The following is a 21,417-nucleotide window of genomic DNA, read 5'->3' as shown; positions in this document are numbered from 1 at the left end:
AATGAAAAATAGATATTATATAGAGAGAGCGAAAAATAAAATAAATGTAAAAATGGAAAAGAGAGAAATAATAATAATAATTTTAGGATAACTAATATAGTGTGTAGTGAAAATTGATTGTCTAATTTTAATATATATATGATTTATCCTAAATTTTATATATATTAGAGCATTCATCCACATGCTTCCCTAAAATCATAATTTACTTTAAATTTTATATTTTATGTAAAAAAAGTTTTGCATTAGCCACCTTAGCATTATTTAAATTTAAATATCATAAGGGAATGAATTGGATAATGAAAAGTAAATATTATATAGAGTGAGAGAAAAATAAAAAAAATAGAATAGAGAAGAAAATAATAAAAAAATTATAGATAATGAAAATTTTAGGATAGCTGATATAATGTATAATAAAAAAATTATCTAAATTTAATAAATTAAATAATTTATCATAAATTTTAAAAATATTATAGAGAAATTGATATGGATGTTGTTAAAATATTCACACTAGCTTATGTAAAATTAATTACTATCCTAATATATTTTTATTTTTTAAAAAGCTATTTATATTATATTCTCTTTCAATTTTTTAAATTTAAATTTATGCTATAATCCTCCGAATGAAATTATCTATTTTTATAAATAATATTTCTGAAATTAAAAGAGATGAAAACGCATGGTAAATTTCTATTTATCTTATTGTTTATTGCTTTGCGTCAGCTGGCCCCCATCTGTTCGCCAATAGCCATCGCCCACAACGGTGGCGGCCATGAGCGTTACACGTGAGTCAACAAAGGCGCTCCTGTTAAGCTGCGAACGTGCTGCCAGAGCTCTGCATCTCTCGGCTCCCACGGTAGTTGCAGCAGCCATCGGGCGACGGCCGTAAGCCGCGGCGCTGTCTTCCCTCCGACCGCCCCCAAAGAGGCGTGGCAAGAGAGAGGCATCAGCCATGGTGGTCGCAGGCGATCTACCCTTGCCGAATCCCGGCGCACCATCTGCTCGTGTAGCCTCACCTGCGAACCCTAGCGCCAAAGAGGAGGGCGAAATTTCCTCTGGCGAAAACGCTGTATTTTTCTCTTTATATCATCATCATCATCATCATCATCTCACTGTTTGTACCGTGATTTTTAATCTTATGTCTAGGTCTTAGTGTGGAATTACTAACTTTCTGGTCTGGTTTTGTGCATGATGTTGCCTCTGTTAATTTCCCACGGTTGATGTTGGCCGTTTTACTTATCTTCTGTTCGTGCTTGACTTCTCGTTAATAAAATATTTGCTGTAAAAACTGGAAGGGTGAAAGGGTTCCATAGTAAGGAGAGGGATGGAGAGGGAAACATAAAATGAAGAAGAACAAGAAAAATAGTTCATAATCACCCAAAAACTAAGCCAACTCCAGATAATTGGGACAAACACGGATTGATGATGAAACATCCAAAAGCTACCGAATGCATTATCATCTCAATCATGCTCTATATCTAGTTTTTTTTTAGCTTGTCATAAATAGTTTCAAAGTCCAATTTGTAAGTAGTGTCAGGTTTTTGAGTTTGATAATTGCCGTCTTCTTCAAGAAAATGAATATTTTTGTATTCTACAACCAGGTTAACACTCTAATCACTTCTATGGCCACCAGCCACCATCAGTCCTCTCAGGTTCACATTGAAGACAACCGAATTAATTTGGATTTGCAATTTTTTTCTTCTTCTCTATAGACCTGTCTGAACCAAACATAACTATAGGATAATTAACTAAACCAAGTTCAAAATTCAAATCTTCAGTTTAACTTGATCCAATTTGAATCAAATGGCGTAGATTAGTTGTGCCAACAGATAGCATAGATTAGTCATGCCAGCCTTGGTGCAATGTTGAAGGGCAGGAGTCAAATGAAGATTAGAAAGAGACAGAATAATGAGGAGAGAAAGATAAGAAGATGCTGAAAGGTCAAGATGAGGAGAAAGAGGAAGGAGAACTACTGATGGAGAAGAATGACTAGGGATAAGGGGCTAATGATTGAAGTAATGAGTTTTAAACTACAAAAGGTTCTTGGATGGGCTTTAATGAAGGATCCATGCTTGGGTCACTATAGATCGTAAACTATGTGAGGGACAAAGTTGTGACAATGGACATTTATTCATGTCTTTCGTATGCTTAGTTTAAGGTGCCTGGTGCATGAAGCTCCCCACCAATGTGGGATTTCAAGAAATAGTCGGACCACATTGGGTCTATCGTATATCTTGCATTGTAAAAGGTTGTTTCTGTGACTCGAGCACATATTTTGTATGCTTAGTTTATTCTTCAAAAACACCAATTGGTTGTAATTGGTGGCTGTGATGGCTCAAAAAAATTGTCTTTTATCGATTCCTCTTCTATAGTAACTTCACATCTGGGTCTCTTTTATACAATTGTCTGTTAACAAACTTCCTAAACAAATGGCTTTTTTTTTTTTTTTCATATATTTGATACTTGTTTTCTTTCTTCTAGGAATTGCCTACTATAATTGCTGCATTTAATAACAAAGAGATATCTGAACCAATTCTTGTTTCATCAAGGAACAAACTTGTTAGATATTCTTCGACAGGTAAGTCAATCATTGACCACTTCATGTTCATGTTTTCATTGTCATAGATTATTAACCATATAATTGAAGACATGACATGGATTTGAATCTTTTGTCTTAATGAGTGATAAAGGTAAAGCATATCTTTACAACAATGTGACAACACTGAAGCACAGCTGGTAACACTTTTATTATGGCTGATGCTAGGTGATATAGAACTTGATACAAACGATACTAGGATTGATTCAGGTGATATAGAGCCAGATACAAGATATACAAATCTAACATAAAATTTGGACAAATATATAATACAATCACAAAATTGTGCTTGTGTGAAAACTTAATATATTTTTATTCGTATATTCTACTTATAAAGGTAAAAATGAATGATATAGGACCCTGCCCTATGTTAAAAAAATAGCATAGCAACAATGATAGGTAATTCTTTATATAGTCACTATTACATTCTCCTCCTGGTACTTCAAAAGTAGGCAAAACCAATAATTATGGTCGGCTCTTATGCATTGGTAACCAGACAATTTGCCATATGATGAGACTTTCTGAGACATTTCAGAAAGATATGTGTTGGCTTTATTTTTTAAGTAGTTGGTTTTGCAAAGCATTGATAAGAAGAGATTTACATTTTACCTTGTATGATCTTGAACCTTGGTTCTTATTCTTTGGTCGGTTTCCAGGTCATACTTCCCTTGTACCCAATACAAAGTTTCACACTTCCAATAAAAAGTATTATAGGAAAACATTGAAGACAAAGCAGATTCCTTTCAAATCAATCAATAACCGTACTCTTTCTTGGCACAAAAAAGTATCAGATGATAACCTTGTAATAAGATTTTCAGATGATGACAGTGGAACTGACTCTGGAGATTCTAAATCTGTAGCATCCATTGAAAAGAATGATCATGCAGCTAGATTACTCAAGTTTAAGATGCCAATAACCTCTTCACATAGACAAGAAATGCTGCAACAATCAACACTACATGATGAAGGATTCATGTCAAAGAAAGGAGTAGCAGGGCCTGCATTTTCAAATATTGGGAAAACCAATGGTTCTAAGTTCGGTAATCAAATTTCTTCATCTGATAAGGTGGAGGACATTCAAAAACAAATTGCTGCCTTAAAGACTTCTATAGGACAGGTAAATGGCAACTTTCAGGATACAAGCTTAGCTGATACTGCAGCAGAAAGTTTGCGCCATAAAATTTCTCCAAGGGAAAATGAATGTAAGGTTCAAACAAAGACACTATTTGAAAGCGTAGATATAGTCTCTGGTTCCACAAATAATGGTTTTGAGCAGCCAAATCAGAAGTTAGGCAACCAAGCAATACATAGTGATGGAGCTAAAGCTGCTAATGCTAAAAGACTTCCCCTTGGTGTTCGACCAACAAAACGCTTGAAGGTTGATAGACCTTTAGAGCCTGTCCATGCCTCTGATGATGCCCTTCGATTTCAAAAATATTCTAACACACATCTAGAAGGATCTCATCAGCCTCTACTTAAGGGACAAAGTGGTTTCTTTGCAGTGAGAAGTGGACTTAACTGTGATGAAACAAAAAAAACTTTGTCCTTAAGTAATGAAGGAATTGGCAGGAAGCATGGTCAAGTGAATGAAAATGCAGCTATATGTTTTAAAGCTCCACATATAGGAGCAAAAGAAACCATTTTACCTTTGTCTTGTGCTACATTGTCTCCATATTCAGACCCTGATATGAATTCCAAGCAAGAAGCCAAGAATGATATCACTGCTGATGCCTCATGCAGCTATGCAAAGTCTGCAATGGGGCCTGTGTTGTTGGCTTCGGATGTTTTAGATCAAAGCTCATATTTGGTTCAACAAGTACCTGGTGTCGAGGTTTGATCTTTTCTTCTAATTGCTATATCACATATTTTTTGGTGTTTCTGTTTGCTCCTAATAAAACTGCCAATACTGGTCCCAAGCCCGGTTGAAAAACGTTGAGGGATGCGCTAGGTTGCCAGCCAACGTCAAATAGAGACAAATCTTCTATGAATGGATCTCTTTGCTCCTATTTATTATTGGCTTATTGTTTTGTTTTGAGAAACCAGAAAAGATACCAACTAATTCAAGCATTGGTAATGTGAATTAAGAAGCTTTTCTACACTGATTACTCCAAATGTGTTCACTTGAGGTAACAATTGTAAATTTACTGGAGATAATGTTTGAAAAACATTTTGAGTGCCTAGTGTGGGTATACAAGTGTCAACCCAAGTGTCCGGATTGGATCCAATTTCTGGTTTTAGTGTCACACCAAACCAGCCAATTCAAGTGGTTTGATAAAAAATTGATGTCTAATCTGGTCTGCTTCCAAACGGAATGAATGAGAATAAACATCCAGAGTTCCAGACAAACCCGGTCAAATTAGATTTGTCATTTAACCTCATGAACTTGGTGAAAATCATGTAATTTGACCTGAGTTGTTGATTTAAGAAAAAGGCAAATAACTTCAAGAATAAGAGTGTGAGAATTACCATAAACAAAGAATCAAAGGGTGCTGCAAGGAGAGGGGGAGCATCTCCAACATATTTAAATACATGCCATGTATCACCTAAATCCATAAAGTAACACTTAAAATATTGAGTGTAGCAATTACTCGAAGTGTTTAATATTATGAAACATCTATATAAGGTAATATAATATCTTACTCAAAAGTATCAACCTCACCACACTAATATGAAACCCTAGTGTTTTGCTACAATCATAATCCTAGGCATTCTTGTTATACACTACTTGTTTTCTGGTCATTCCTTTTATTTGCGATTGGTCACGGAGGAGAAATATCAAAGCAGAAATGGCTACAGAAACATGTGCATAGGAAGCCATATAACAATGATGCATGGAGGAAGATAAAATATATTTGATATTTTTACTTTCAGGCATGCTTTTTTGATATTTCTAAAAAGCTTGTGCCTTATCACCTTGCACCTAAGCAGAGTTTCCCCACTTTAATACTAAAGTAGATTTTGTTATTTAGTGAGAAATACATAGGAGTAGATTTCTGATTGTCTGTGAGAAACTGCAATAGTGCAATGTAAGAAACTCTTTATGTTATTTGTTATTTAGTGATGGATTTGTTAACCTTGTCTTTTGGATGTTGTATAATAGAGTATATCTAGCGCAAACTAATTCAGTTATGTCTTTAATTAGCTGGAGGAAGGTTTTCACGTGCAAAACCAGCCAATTCAATTACTGTTTGGAGCTAACCTTTTTTTGCCACCTAGTCCTCCTGGATCTAATACTCTCCTGAATTTTCTCTCATTCATTTCTTGCTTAATTAGTAAGGGATTTCTTCCCCATCTCCTATGTTTCTCCTCTCTGTCAACTTCTCTGTTCCTTTTATCCCAAGAGTCTCTAGAAATACTCTAGGACTGAGCAAATGTAGAACTGCCAGTTATTGTTTTTTGGCGTAAAACATTTTGCTAGCGAGCAAACTGTTTAGAGATGGGATATGATATTAACAATCAAGTGGAAGAAACATTACTCAATTGCTTGCTTTCTGCTTGTCTAGAGATCCTTCTCCTTAGCTTTCGCTTTTTATTATAAAGCACTCCTGGTTATTTACAACTTATTAAGCAATATTTCTTTGCAAATTTTCTCTGACAACTGTCTAATGCTGTATGTACATTTCCTGTACATTATCTATGAGAATTACCTCAATGTATAAATCTCTTGTACAGAATGTTGCATATTCTATATCTAAGATTTGTATGAATAATTTGCTTGATTTTGTTATTCTCATGGATCAGGAGAGGGTTCCTGAATGGGGTATCTTTAGTTTGGAATCTTTATTGGAGTTGGAGCAGTCGCAAGATAGGGAGTTGGAAGAGGCACAGGAGTTTAGACGGAGGTGTGAACTAAAAGAAAGGCTTGCACTCAAGGCTTATAGGAAAGCACAAAAAGATTTGATCAATGCTAACAAGAAATGTGCCATTCTATATAGGAATAGAGAAACTATCACAGCTAAGCTTCAGACTTTGATGCTGGAGTCTTCCAATTCTGTGTGGCGATCAAGCAAACAGGGTCATGCTGAACGCATACATTCTAAATTTGGCTACCATGTACCAGCTGAAGGTCAGGCATCAGAGGTTTTGTATGACAAAAATCATGGTTTGCTAAATGAGGCTTCTCTTGATGTATCTTTAAGAATGATGAATAAGCATGGCTCTTGTTCTAACCAGTATTCAGAACATGATGATAACAAATCGGACCATAGAGAGAAAAATGCTACCAATGGACTTAGCATTCCCGTTTCATTTCCAAATATGTCTACAGATGATGACAAAGAAAATCTAGTTTTTGATAAGAGAGACGTGGAGTCAAATTTGGCTTGCTCACCAAATGTTGAAAATCATGCAGAAGGAAGTTATGATTTGGATACCAAGAAAGAGGGAAATTCTCATGATTATGATCTGGAAGCTGTCCTAAGGTCTAAACTGGTTGCTAAGTTCGGTATGAAGACATTTTGTAAGAATGATGACATGAGCAGTGTTCCATGCCAAGTTCATCATGCAGTTAACAATAACAAAAAGAGATCCAATACTTCTGTCAATCAGCAAATACAGCAGCAGACGATCATTCAAATTTGTAATTCTGAAGGTATTTTGTTTCTTTTTTCTTAAGCATTTATTATGGTGTTCAATCTTGAAGATTTGTCATTTATATTTTTTATAAGAATTTTTAGTAGTTGAGGAAATCATTTGCTTGTCCCACTCGGAAATTTTGCAGCTTTTACAACTTACATACTTGTTTGACTTTTGATTTGTTAATTTTCATTTTCAATAGGATGCCCTTTTCTTCTGAAGATGTGGACGATACACAATGATTTAGCAGTTAAAAGATTTTGTAAATTATCCTACTTTCTTAATAACTTCATAAAACTTGAAAAATATTGTTTTCTAGCTTATGGTTCTTTCATCTCTTGTTTTCTAGCTTATGGTTCTTTTATCTCTAATTGCTGACTGAATATTTTGGTCCTGGGATATTTTCCTTTGAGATGAAGAAAAAACAGGCTGCATCTTATATTATTTTTGTGCTACAATAAGTACATTGAAGACAAGGTAAAAACATTAAAATTCAATGCTTTTTTAATTTTCATTTTATGGTTGTAACATGTTTAAATCCAATCAGGCAATTAACCTTTAAGGATGCCTCAGATGCTGTGAGGGAAATCATATGTCGTTTCAAACTTTTACTCCCAATAATCATTTGAAGTTCCTTTTCTTCTAGATAGACATACAAAGAACTTCGATGTCATACTCAATTTTGCTATTTGTATGTAAGCACTTAACCAAGCTTGTAAAGATAGTGCGGAGATCTTAAATGAGATATAGGCCAAAACTGTCTGGTTATAACCTTTATGTTCCAACTTTCAACCACTGCAAAAATTTCTGCAAAAAATCAGATTGCATTGTATCATAGCTGGATTTATTTGTTTGGGTTATAATTTCTCCCAAGTATGTGAGCATTAGGTATGTGTAAGTGGAGTTGCAAATAGCATTGTGCTTCCTCTGCCACTGAAGGGGTTGCTTAGCTGGATTTTGATGCCAAAATCATTTTATAGAATTACTCACTAACTTAGCAATGCAAAAATGACTTCCAAATTGGAGGTGTAGCTTTCCATAAGGAGTATGATCTAGAACTCTTACCCAGATTGCTGTCTAGCATGTTCTTGTTTCATCCGATGGAAGTACTAATTACTAAATGGATGATACTCTTTATTATGAAGGTTGTGCATCTCCCATGATCAGTTAATGGCTCACTTCTCTTGGTATCCATTAGTGTTAACTGATTCAATTCCTGTGTATCAACATCATCAAGCGCATCAAGTATACTTCCATATTAAGATATGCTAATGTCTCCCCTTGAGTTGACAATTTTTATATCAAAGAAGCACATAAAGATCTCCTAAATCTGAAATTGTTGATAGAAGTCCAACTGGGTGTGTGATCTCATTAGAATCACTACTAGTTATGGTGATGTCTTCATTGACATTAAGGGCGCACATCTTCATGACTTAGAGATGAAATAGAGAGTGAATGATCTGTTAAATTCTTAGTCATTCAAATTTGAGTGATCTACTACACCTAGTAATTCGAATTAAAGAAGAGCAGAATTACAAAATTTTAAATCATGCCCTAAGAGATTCCTTCAATTTGTACTAATAATTCTTATTGTTGGGTTAGTCTACCCTTAACAAATGTAGGAAGTTGCTCCTCGTAGACCTACCATGAAGTTATCCTGGTGATGGAAGAAAAAGTATCCAGATAGTCTGCACCATAAATATGAGAGCGCCTCTTAGTCATCAAGCACACTTTGAGCAATCCTCACTACCATTAGAAGAACATTTAACAATAAAGTTCCATTAGCAACTGTTCAAAGCAAAACCTAAAATCTCGTGTTAACGGAACCCCACGAGTTAGGCCTTTATATAGAAAAGAAAATATACACCAAAAGACTCAAATACCCTTCTACTTATTCTAACACTCCCCCTCAAGCTTGAGAATATAGATTATATACACCAAGCTTGTTACATATGTAGTCAATCCGGGGACCTCTAAGTGATTTAGTGAATATATCTGCTAGCTGATCATTTGAGTTGACAAAGCTAGTAGATATTTCTCCAGATATGACTTTCTCTCTGACAAAGTGACAGTCAACTTCAATATGCTTTGTTCTCTCATGAAAGACTGGATTTGAGGCAATATGCATAGCGGCTTGGTTGTCGCATATGAGTGACATTTGTGTAACCTCTCCAAACCTTAGTTCCTGAAGCAACTGCTTTAACCATATAAGTTCTTGACTAGCAATAGCCATAGCTCGATATTCTGCCTCTGCACTGGATCTTGCCACAACATTCTGTTTTTTACTTTTCCAAGAAATAAGGTTATCTTCGACAAATATACAAAACCTTCTATCAGAGGGAGATCCTGCCCAATCTGCATCAGAATACCCTACGACTTGAGTATGTCCTTTGTCTTCATATAAAAGACCCTTTCCTGGTGCACCTCTGATATATCGAACAATGCGAGTTACTGCATCCCAATGTTCTTTGCATGGAGAGCTAAGAAACTGACTTACTACACTTACTGCAAATGAGATATCCGGACGAGTGACAGTAAGGTAGCTTAGTTTCCCTACCAATCGCCTATACCGTTCAGGATCTGAAAGAGGCTCCCCCTGATTTGGTAGGAGCTTGACATTAGGATCCATGGGATTGTCGACTGTCTTTGAGTTTAACATTCCTGTTTCTTCCAGAATATCCATTGCATACTTCCTTTGGGATATAATGATCCCATCTTTAGACTGTGTCACTTCTATCCCTAGAAAATATTTGAGTTTGCCGAGATCTTTTGTCTGGAAATGTTTGAAAAGATGTTGTTTTACTTGTGAAATTCCAAGATGATCATTACCTGTGATGACAATATCATCAACATAAACCACTACATAGATGCAACCAGTAGATGAGTGGCGATAAAAAACAGAATGATCAGCCTCGCTTCGAGTCATGCCAAACTGTTGAATTATGGTACTAAATCTACTGAACCATGCTCTGGGTGACTGCTTGAGACCATATAAAGATTTCCGCAAGCGACATACAAGACCAGAAGACTCCCCCTGAGCAACAAAACACGGAGGTTGCTCCATGTAGACTTCCTCGAGCAGGTCACCATGTAAGAATGCATTTTTGATGTCCAACTGATGAAGGGGCCAATGGCGAATTGCAGCAATAGACAGAAAAAGACGCACAGAAGACATCTTGGCAACAGGAGAAAAGGTGTCGCCATAATCCAATCCAAATACCTGAGTATAGCCTTTAGCGACAAGACGAGCCTTAAGCCGATCAACCGTGCCATCTACACCAACTTTCACCGTAAACACCCATCGACAACCAACCACTGACTTCCCAGGAGGTAGAGGAACGAGGTCCCAAGTCCCACTACTTTGTAGGGCACTTATTTCATCAAGCATAGCCTGTTTCCATCCTGGATGGGCAAAGGCATCACCTGCTGGAAGAGAAACAGACGACAAGGAAGACAGACAATAATAATAGGATGGGGAAAGACAATGATAGCTCAAAGAAATATAGTGAGGAGAAGGATTACGAGTGGAACGCATGCCCTTTCGAAGTGCAATAGGAACATCAGAGTCAAGATGGCTCCAAAGATGTGCCCACGGCAGTGTCGGTGTTGGTCGGTGGCAAAGCGAGCGAGGACGACGTTGATAAACCTGCAAAGGAGGAGACGAGGCTGGAGGTGATAGAGGCGCCTCCGGAGGATAAAAGATAGTCACTGGTGCAGGTGGAGAGGGAGAAACCTTGGCCTGTGAAGCGGAAGAACCAAAAAAAGAAACCGACTCAAAGAATGTGACATCAGCAGAGATGAAGTACCGACGAAGAGTAGGGGAATAACACTTGTACCCTTTCTAAGACCGTGGGTACCCAAGGAAGACACACTTATGAGACCGAGGAGATAGTTTGTCAATGCCGGGATCAAGAGCATGAGCAAAACAAATAGAACCAAAGACCCGAGGTGGCAGAGGATGAAGGGACTGATGTGGATAAAGTACCTGATGAGGTATTTTACCCTGGAGAGTGAATGAAGGCATGCGATTGATGAGATAATACGCAGTAAGTACGGCATCACCCCAAAATTGATGAGGGACATGAGAATGGAGAAGAAGAGTCTGAGTGGTCTCAAGGAGATGACGATTCTTGCCCTCTGCAACCCCATTCTGTTGAGGGGTATGAGGGCAAGACGTGCGATGCAACACACCATGAGATGTCAAGAAGGTACGAAACTGAGTAGACAAATATTCGCGTGCATTATCACTTTGTAAAGTTCGAAGAGAAGTACCAAATTGAGTTTTTATTTCAAGGAAAAAGGATTCAAAAATAGAAAACAATTCTGAGCGATCCTTCATTAGATATAACCATGTACAACGGAAAAAATCGTCTATAAAAGTAACAAAATACCTTGACCCCATTGTAGAAGAAACACGACTCGGACCCCAAACATCAGAATGAACCAAAGTAAAAGGAGACATAGCCCGACTCTCAATACGAGGAGAAAAAGAACTACGAACATGCTTACCTAATTGACACGACGCACAAGATAAAGACTCTAAGTGAGAAAGACTAGGATGTAACTGTTTCAACTTATTAAGACCTGGATGTCCCAACTGAGCATGAATAAGAAGTGGAGATGCCGCCGCCGAACCAACAAAAGAGGGTTGTTGAAGCCGATATAGGCCATGAGATTCACATCCGAAGCCAATCATCCTCCCCGTACTCCGGTCCTGTAAGGAAACAGACGTGTTAGTAAAAGAAATGACACAATCAAGAGATCGAGTAAGTTGACTTATCGACAATAAATTAAAGGGAGCTCCGGGAACATAAAGAACATTATGAATTGAAAGAGATGAAGAAGGATGAACAATACCAATACCCTGGGATTGAGTTTGGGAACCATTGGCCATGGTGACCATTGGTAAACTACCAGAAGTAGTGAGAGAGGAAAAAAGGGATTTATTACCAGTGATATGATCGGTGGCCCCAGAATCAAGAACCCAAGGACCCGAAGAACGAGATATGCCAGCAAAGGAAGTACCAGCGTCTGCAATGGTAGCAGTGGAACCCGAAGCCTGTCGATCCTCAAACCATTTCAGAAAGTCAGTATAGGAAGGTGTTGAAGTCGAATCAGGAATTAACTGTGGAGTGGAAGCTGAAGGAGCAACAGAACTCTGAACAATCTGAGCAGCACGAGGAGGACGACCATGCAAACTCCAGCATTTATCAATCGTGTGTCCCGGTCGGTGGCAATGATCACACCAAGGTCGTCCTTTGCCACCCTTGCGAGGTGGAGGTCCTTTGTGTCGAGAGACCAAAGCTGACGAGTCGACAGGAACAGAGGAAGGCATCGTCAAGACTTTGGCCGGGACACGGAGAAGAGTCGCCCAGGTATTTTCCATGGTAGCTTCTGTGGGGCTGCCCAGGATCTGGTCACGGACATGAGAATAATCCGTGGGCAGACCATATAAAGCTAAAGACATAAAAAATTTCTTTCGATTTTCAAGCTCTTCAACAGGATCGGCCGCAGGTGGGAGCAGTTCATTGAAGTCACAAAGGAGGCTAGAAACTGAACCCAGATAAGTTGACATTGAATCCTTAATCTGATTGGCGTTGAGGATGGTCATGAGATCTTCACAGACTTGATAGAGTCGCCGAGAGGTGTTTGTAAAGAGTTGTTGAGCTTGTGTCCAAACAGCTTTGCAGGTTTTGTGAGTACGGAAGACATTCCTAAGAGATGGATGGATGGTGGCTCGGATAATACAACATAACTGAGCGTCGACCTTCTTCCACAGAGGACGATCGACGTCTTGAACATCTTCTTTAGTTTGAGTGAGATGTGTCTCATAACCCTGTCCAACAAGCCAAAGCTCAATGTGAGATGCCCAAGAGATATAATTTTTACCATCCAACTGCTCGGAAGAGAGAGGTGCAGTGATATGGTTGGTAAAAATTGAAGTATCTGGTTTTGGGACACTAGATGTAGCCATGAATAGAACTGTGAACCCGGCTGTTGGAATATACGAAGTGAGGAGGAACATGAACTGATATTAGTAGCTAATTTGGAGCGGATATGCGGATATAAAGAGTGCTGTTAGGTTTGCTGACGCAGAGGAAATCAGCTGGAGTTGGATTCCAGCCGGTGTGCCGACACTTGGGAAGCAGGAGGCTGCAGGCACTTGAGAAGCAGGAGGCTGCAAGACGCCAGGCCGAGGAACCACACACAGAATGCCACCTAATAGCTGAGTCGTGAGCACAATAACGAGCGCGCAGAGGAAACTCAAGATCACGATCGCAAAGAGGCGGAAGGAGATCAAGATCGCAGCGATGGCGGCAGTGACGTGGAGGAAGAACACGTCGCTGGCTAAGGGATCCTCAGCGACTCGGCTACCAGAGGTATTCAGAACAGTCGTACCTGAGAAGAGGGCGTGGTCAGCAGTGCAGGCGCGCCTGAGGGCCGGGTCGATGTTCTCCTCGTCCTCCTCAACGCGGCTAACTCCACCGACGAGGGCAGGCTTGGGAAGAGAGGCTCGAAGCTCTGAGAAAGCGTGCGCCGACACCGATCGAGGCAGCGAAGAAAGCTGCTGGCCAGTGGTGAGGAAGAAGAAGAAAGCCGGCGGTGGGAGTTGTCGCGAGCCCTAGCCGCACGATCGAGGAAGAGGTCGATGCCAGTTGGCGCTGGTGAGAACTCGCGCGGAAGGAGGCGACGCGAGGAATGAAGCGGCGCTCGCTGCTGGAGAGAACTCGCGCGGCGCTCGCTGCTGGAGAGGCCCGTCGCGCGGCAGAAAAAAAAAGAGAATTCGGCGCGGGGAAGAGAAAAAGAAATTAGGGTTTTGGCTCTGATACCATGTTCAAAGCAAAACCTAAAATCTCGTGTTAACGGAACCCCACGAGTTAGGCCTTTATATAGAAAAGAAAATATACACCAAAAGACTCAAATTCCCTTTTACTTATTCTAACAGCAACCATAATATACTTACTTGAAAGAAGTGGAACTAGTTCCCAAGTGTTGTTTCAGAAGCGGATATTCATCTAATGATTGAGTTTTAAAATATGATCTTAAAAGAAATTATGCTTGATATGGTTATATTTCTATAGGGCTAGTTGTAAATGAGCTGAGCTGAGTCAAATAGTAAGAGGCTCGAGCTCGGGCTTGGTTAGTTATCTCTAAGCTCGAGCTTGGCTCGAGTTTGATTCGAGCTTTAGTTCTTAGGCTCGAGCTTGGCTCGTAATAAAATTAAATAGCTCTAGCTCGGCTCAAACTCAGTTCGAAAAAAGCTCGTTTAAAAATTAAACGAGCTTAGTTCGAGCTTGTTTAAAATAATTAGCTATAATAATTAATAATATATTATTATATTTATTATTTATGTTATATATATATATATATATATATATATATATATATATATATATATATATATATATATATATATATATATATAAGATAAACGAGTCTCTTAACAAATATGTTCGCGAGCCTCTTTACGAACACGTTCACAAGCTTCTAAACGAACATATTCGCGAGCTCACGAACCAAATACTGTTAAGCTTGAGCTCGACTCGATAATATTTTCGTGCTCGAATTTAGGTTCGAGCTCGGCTCGTTAACTTAATCGAACAAACTCGAATTAACTTTTTTTTGAGCCGAGACTCGAATAGCTTGTGAGCTGCTTGGCTAGTTTACACCCTTATATTTCTATGAAGACTTTTGAACTAGTTTAAGAAATTGTACAAATGCTAAGGTTTTTTCACACCAGGTGCCATTTTGCAGCATGAACTGCAACCAACTGGCGAACGAAGTTTTAAATTTTCATGCCGTTATGCTTCAATTTGTGCAGATCCTGCTAGGGTGGAAGGAATAATGAAATTGAGCTCTGTTAAGCATTGTGATCAATCTCAGCGAAATGAATTTTCCTCTGAAGTTGAAGCTCAAAAGACTGATAATCCTAAAGAGGGAAGTAGCTTTCTAAAAGTATCTCACTGGTTAATTTGCCGGTCTATTTTATCGCCATCTTCCTCAATTCTGCATAACGTGTTGCCACTTGTGAAGTTTATTGTCATTTCTTATCATAATCGGGATACCGAAGAAAAAGGTGCTTGGCCAGTGCATGAATCTCAAAAAGTTTTTTGTAAGCCAGATAAAATTGATGCTTACACAAGAGAGAGTGGTACAGGCAGCATGTGTGATATTTTAATTGATCCTTTCTGGCCATTTTGCATGTTTGAGCTCAGAGGAAAATGCAATAATGATGAATGCCCATGGCAACATGTCAAACAAAACACTAAGAGAAGTTTAAAACGAGGACTTCTGGTTGCTCCTAAATCAGGTTCATTGTTTGATGTGTTTTATTACTTGGTAAATAGACATATTATCTCATTAAAAATCATCTGATGCAGATTCCTATTTCCACACTCTAACTGCTGAGATGTTGCAAAACGGCTTGGAGCCAACTCATGGTTTCAGCAAAGACTTTCTTCCCATCCCTGCTTATTATATTGGTGCAAGTCTTGTAAAAGTTGAGTCACACTTCTATCATTCAGTACTGGCTCGTAGCATGTGGAAATATTGGCAACCAGGATTTTCTGCCTCCTTTGCTATACCTTTCTCATTCCAGAGAATTCTTCCTCAAGATGCTCCATTCTTACAAATAGGTGATGGTGCCATGGTTGATTATGATAATTGGAGTAGTCAGTCCTGGTATCTTCAGAGCCACAATGCTAAGACAGTAGGTCAAAAATGCTAAATCGTGAAAAGTTTGATTTATGTATGACTTAATGTTTTCCTTACCAGGACTTGTTAGTTATATTGGTTTGCTTTGATTGGTTGTTTTTATCGAGTTTTTATTTTCTAGAGTGTGCATTAGGTTTTGCATCTTGCAATGCAAATTCATCAGCACATTATGGTAATTGCAGTTTGTTTGTTTTTCCAGCTTTATTGACATTATTATTGTAGTTATTATTATTATTTTGTATTTTGTAGAATAGTTAGAACTGTAATTGATTGGTTAAGCATTGATTTGCTCTAATTTCTTGTCTTCTTTAGAAAAGAATAATACAAGGGCTACCAGATTCTGATCAATCCTTGGAGTTAGCACTTAGTCTCTTTTGTGGAAAATTTTATAAATCTGAGAAGAAGAAGGTTATGTGACTTTCTTTACCCATGAATTGATCACCATCATAGTATTATATACTTAGTTGTGCAGAGATTGTTAACATGGTTGTATAAATGTCCTTGCAGGCTTTTGCCATCTTATCACGAGCAATTGAGTCTGATCCCAGTTCTACAATCCTTTGGGTTGTTTATTTGCATATTTTTTACATGAAGGAGAAGGGCATCGGGAAAGATGATATGCTTCTCCATGCTGTATGTCTTGGGAAATTTTTTTATTATGTCAAAATCTGGTAGCTGTTTCTTTTAAATTATTGTTTTGTTTGTTTTTATTATCAAGTATTCTCTAGTATGTTTAATCACTAGAAATAAGCAGTCGTTTATAGATCCTCTGCCTCAACTCTCAAGGTTAGAGAATATGTTAATCTGATTTAAGCAATGTACCTAGTTTTATGATTTTATTTCACCTACTACCTTGCTATCGTCACATCTAAGTATTTAACCTTGTTAGCTGGAGGGATGTGCTAATCAATCAATATGTTTGATCAATTTGTAAGTATTTCCTGCATAACAATATTTGAAAAATTCAGTAGCTTTGAATTTTAGACAAGCTTGAAAAATAAGACTACACTCGACTTATCCCTTAGCCACACTCCATTTTTCATCTTTGGCACTAGTAAAGACAAGTCTTTAAATTTTATGTCGTGATGAGTGAGATGGCCAAAATTAGTCATTTTAGAACCTTATTGAAATATGAAATTCGGTGGTATATCTATACCTTGTGTTGCCAATATTGGAACAATTGCCCACGTACCAAATCTTGTCTTGTCTTGGTTGCATAGCTAAGATTGATGGAATTTTCTCACACCAAATTATGACAAGAAAATTCTAGTTGCCTGTTCCTATGACGTGCTATATAAGATATAAATTATTATACTTTTATTGAATGTTATATATATATATTATCATGAAGTTACAATTTTAAATTAATAATTTAATTTTTAAGTATTATATGATTTTTTTTTAATCTCAAACTATTAATTTTTGTTAAAGGGGAGGATTTTCTTGCCTTTCGTTCACCATTCAAATATTGTTAAAATTAATCACATGATGTTCCAATGATGTATTGATGACATAACACCAAAACAAGGATCTCATGATTTATCTGGAAAACGTACACATCGTCTAGAGAATCAATATCATTGGCATTGTAAAAGTTCTGATATGATTACACGTAGTGGTGGCACCACTCTTTAAGGAACATCTTCTCTTGAAGTTTATAAGTGTCTAAAAATTCTACAAGCAATCTAATGAGCAATCCATGCAGTTAATGCAATGAAAACTGCAACCTACCAGTAGCAACTACTATGAGAAAATCAGCTTGGAGCCAACTCATGATATCAGCAAAGACTTTCTTCCCATCCCTGCTTATTATATTGGTGCAAGTCTTGTAAAAGTTGAGTCACACTTCTATCATAGAATGGACCTTTCATTTGGTTAAAATAATGACCTTTCTCCATTTCTTTTTGTTATATGAACATAATTGTATTTGTCACTTCCTGCTTCATCATGTTTATTACACTGGTTACCAGATTACTTATTCATGACTTATTTTTCAGGTGCAACACAATTCATCTTCATATGACCTTTGGCTAATGTATGTTAACAGCAGAGTGAAACTTGATGATCGGCTGAATGCATACAATAATGCATTGAGAACTTTATGCCAGGTGAAATTGACGTGCGACAAGGAAAAAAGAAGTAGAAGTGCACATGTTTTGGATATTTTCCTGCAAATGGTTGATTGTTTGCGTATGTGTGGCAATGTGGACAAGGCAGTTCAGAGAATTTGCCAACTTGTTAGTTCATCAGATTCTGACCTTTCTAGTGATTCAATGCTCCCTGAACTTCTGTCTTTTTTGACAGTTCCCGACAAATGCATTTTTTTGATTTGTTGTGTATATGTGGTGATGTATAAGAAACTCCCACAAGAAGTTGTACATAATTTTGAGTTAGAAAAGGATTTTCCATTCAGTATTGAATGGCCTTTGATCCAGCTAACAATTGAAGAAACAAATATGGTAGGCAATCTGATGAAATTTGCTATAGGAAAGGTGGGTCTTGATGCAGATGCAGCTCCTCAGAGAAGCGATAGAACTGCTCTTAGATCTCTGCACTTCTTAGCAGTTAGCCACGTCAGACTTTCTGCTATACTTTATGGTCTTCAACATTCTGAGGAATTGTTGGTAAAATACATAGAATTATACCCAACTTGTCTCGAACTTCTTTTGTTCAAAGTACGGTCACAAGGAAATTGCAAATTTGATGCATTTTGGCAAGGTTTTCAGGAAATACTTGATATCTGGCCAGCAGAAGTCCCTGGTATTCAATGTCTTTGGAACCAATGCCTAGAGCATGCCTTGTTGCAAGGAAATGATTGTGCAGAAAAGCTGATCGCACAGTGGTTTCAGCAATTTGGGGAACTCAACAACCCCCAATTTAGAATTATATGCGATGAAAATGTTGGTCTTTGCAGGTCATCCAAACAGCAGTTAGTTGTTGAGTCTACTGATAATCACACTGAGGTGGATGAAAAAATGTTTGCATTACTAAATCTCTCTCTTCACAGGTTGTCAAATAATGATGTTGAAAGAGCTTTTAGTGCAGTTGATGAAGCCCTAAAGTTGTGTTCTGCAAAATACTATGACCACTGTTTGAGAGAGCACACTGCAATGTCTCTCTTAAAAGAGTCAGAGTTCCAAAGCAATACTCGTCTCACTATGTTGTGTCTTTTAAGAAATTATGTAGCTGACACTCGCTTTTTTCGTACTCTAGAACTGTTATCTAGACAATATTACAAAACTATTAGGAAACCAAGAATAAGACATTTGATTGATGAGATCATGGGTTCAGTTCCCGGTGATTTTTCTCTTATCAATTCAGTGCTTGAAGTATGTTATGGCCCAACATTTATTCCTGAAACAATTGAATCCAAGGAACTTGTTGATTTTGTTGAAACCCTAATGGCACTTACACCAGCAAACTACCAGTTAGCATTGTCAGTATACAGGTTCACTACTAGAAACTTTTGTGACTCTGGCACTGCTTATGATGGAATTATATTCTGGGCTAGCTCCATTTTATTAAACTCAATATTTCAGGCTGTCCCAGCAGCACCAGAAAATGTATGGATTGAAGCTGCTGATCTCTTGGGAAATTCGGTAGCAAAGGGAGTTGCTGAAAGATTCTATCAGCAGGCTCTTTCAGTCTATCCTTTCTCCCTTAAGCTCTGGAAATCCTACTTTGATCTCGCTAAACTGATGGGAAAGACAGATGCAGTTATAGAGGCTGCAAGAGAAAGGGGCCTTGAAATGAATATTGATCCATATTACTAGTTTGCCTTTGCACTAACCTTGCAATACTTTCGTCCGAGCTCAATGATGACGGTGGTGTATGTTTCTGATTTGAACTCACTGTGGCTCAGAGTTATCTTGGATTTTTCCCCACTTCCTATAGCAAATGATGTTGATAAATTGCACATGTCATACTCGATCAAAGATTTTGTTTTCTCTTCTAAGAGGAGGGTTTAACCAAGTAGCATGTCGCTAGGTCAATAGATTAAAGATATAAGAAAGGGAAAATTTAATTCCCTGATGAGAGGAATACCATTCCTCACACTTTCACTGTCCAAATGTATGGAATGCTAGCTAGCAAGTATAAAAGTTGCATTGCAGGTTTTGTCATCTAATACAGTTTGTTTATTTCATTGAAAGAACTAACAGTTTGGATCAATGCCTTCCATAAAAATGCCGCTTTTGGAACCGTACGCAAGAGAGGAACCACTGTCCATTTATTGCATTGCTTGTCTGCCTTATACACCATTTTTATCCACTCTTTGTTTCTGTTTGTAATATGTATTTTACAAAACTTTTGTGTTACAACCTTCTAACTCCGGTCGAGGAACCTGATGGCTGATGGAGGAGAATGATTCAGTAGCATCAGAGTTAAGTTTTTTTTGCTGTTATAATTAAATAGAAGATTAGTTTGTTCGTTCAATCAATCAATAAATAAATAGCTTTATTGTCTGCAGGCACCTTTGTTTTACAAGTCAAACGAGAGAATTTTCTAAAGTTTGAATGTTTCCTCCTCATAAGCACAAAGATTAAATATGGACGCAGGAGCAACTGTTTCTAAGTTGGTAAGAATACAATATCAAAATTAGTCTTCACGATTTATCTGTCTATATCTTATAATCAATGATATTAGATTTTTTATACAATTTATCTGTTTATATCTTATCCATACTAGACTTTTTAATATTTAAGACGGGTGATATTCACTTTACAATATCGCCAATGAGAACTTGTATCAACCAAGCTACACAAGGATGAAATGGAAGTTGAGCAAATTAACTAGGCAAATCACATTTAAAAATCCTTCTTTCCAATCAGTACGATCTTTCCCTAATAATTGCAAACTCGACCTATTCCTCAGCCTCATCCACGAATTCACCACCCGTGACCGAAGAACATCACGACAAATTCCCCTTCACGGGCTGCACATCATCACTATAAACCTCACCCCTACTGCAACAGCTCACTGTGAGCAAATAGCCAATCAAAATGGCGTCGTCAAAGCTCTGTAGCAGCGCCGGCGTGCCATTCGCTTTCGTAGCGGCCGTGGTGCTCCTGGCGGTGGCACGCGAAGGGTGGGCTCAGACGAGCCTGTGCAACATGAGCGAGGACGGGATGACGGCGTGCAGGCCGAGCATCAGCGCCGCGAGGCCGCCGGCGCCGGAGGAGAAGCCGGCGGAGGCCTGCTGCTTGGCGCTGAAGCAGGCCAACCTGACGTGCCTGTGCTCGTACAAGAACTCCGACCTGCTGCCCTTCTTGGGCATCGATCCAAAGCTGGCGATGCAGCTCCCAGCCAAGTGCAACATCGCTCCTCCCCAGCAATGCTGATAAGGAGCAGATTTGGTTGTCCTGTCCGTGCTTTTGCCTCTTGTCTGTATCTGTTTTTCTTCGTTGAATTGTCAAATGTATCTTTACTAGAAAGACAACTGTCGTTCGTATTTATCTTTTGACGTCATATGTTCAATTCCGTCCCTCGAGTCAAAATTTTGCATTTTGGGGAATTTCTTTGGAAAAATTGCCAAA

At 38.2% G+C, this 21,417-nt stretch overlaps 2 protein-coding genes across 3 annotated transcripts; both read left to right on the top strand.

The window, feature by feature from the left end:
- Window positions 1-801: 801 nt before the first annotated feature.
- Window positions 802-21,336, top strand: LOC122040680. Of its 2 annotated transcripts, XM_042600103.1 has the most exons (10): window positions 802-1,066; window positions 2,479-2,575; window positions 3,250-4,424; window positions 6,335-7,184; window positions 14,991-15,479; window positions 15,550-15,878; window positions 16,196-16,291; window positions 16,391-16,516; window positions 17,881-20,264; window positions 20,352-21,336. In XM_042600103.1, the coding sequence occupies exons 1-9, from the start codon at window positions 950-952 to the stop codon at window positions 19,654-19,656; spliced, it is 5,055 nt and encodes a 1,684-aa protein (XP_042456037.1). In that variant the 5' UTR covers window positions 802-949; the 3' UTR covers window positions 19,657-20,264; window positions 20,352-21,336. The 2 variants fall into 2 exon arrangements, with proteins under 2 accessions (XP_042456037.1, XP_042456038.1); XM_042600104.1 differs by lacking the exon at window positions 2,479-2,575 and having other exon boundaries at window positions 806-1,066.
- LOC122040682 (putative lipid-transfer protein DIR1) lies at window positions 20,838-21,336 on the top strand. The gene has a single exon (XM_042600106.1). The coding sequence runs from the start codon at window positions 20,884-20,886 to the stop codon at window positions 21,220-21,222; it is 339 nt and encodes a 112-aa protein (XP_042456040.1). The 5' UTR covers window positions 20,838-20,883; the 3' UTR covers window positions 21,223-21,336.
- Window positions 21,337-21,417: the final 81 nt, after the last annotated feature.

Source organism: Zingiber officinale, chromosome 2A (genome assembly GCF_018446385.1).
Source record: "Zingiber officinale cultivar Zhangliang chromosome 2A, Zo_v1.1, whole genome shotgun sequence".
Taxonomy (NCBI): domain Eukaryota; kingdom Viridiplantae; phylum Streptophyta; class Magnoliopsida; order Zingiberales; family Zingiberaceae; genus Zingiber; species Zingiber officinale.
The sequence above is the reverse complement of the archived record's forward strand: the minus strand, read 5'-3'. Positions and strand labels throughout refer to the sequence as shown.

What these genes read in the sequence shown, in the direction of transcription:
- LOC122040682 (XM_042600106.1), top strand. Translation starts at nt 20,884, where the DNA reads ATGGCGTCGTCAAAGCTCTGTAGCAGCGCCGGCGTGCCATTCGCTTTC.
- LOC122040680 (XM_042600103.1), top strand. Translation starts at nt 950, where the DNA reads ATGGTGGTCGCAGGCGATCTACCCTTGCCGAATCCCGGCGCACCATCT. An exon ending in TGTTAGATATTCTTCGACAG is followed by an intron (nt 2,576 to 3,249) that starts GTAAGTCAATCA and finishes GTCGGTTTCCAG; the next exon opens with GTCATACTTCCCTTGTACCC. An exon ending in ATGATATGCTTCTCCATGCT is followed by an intron (nt 16,517 to 17,880) that starts GTATGTCTTGGG and finishes CTTATTTTTCAG; the next exon opens with GTGCAACACAATTCATCTTC.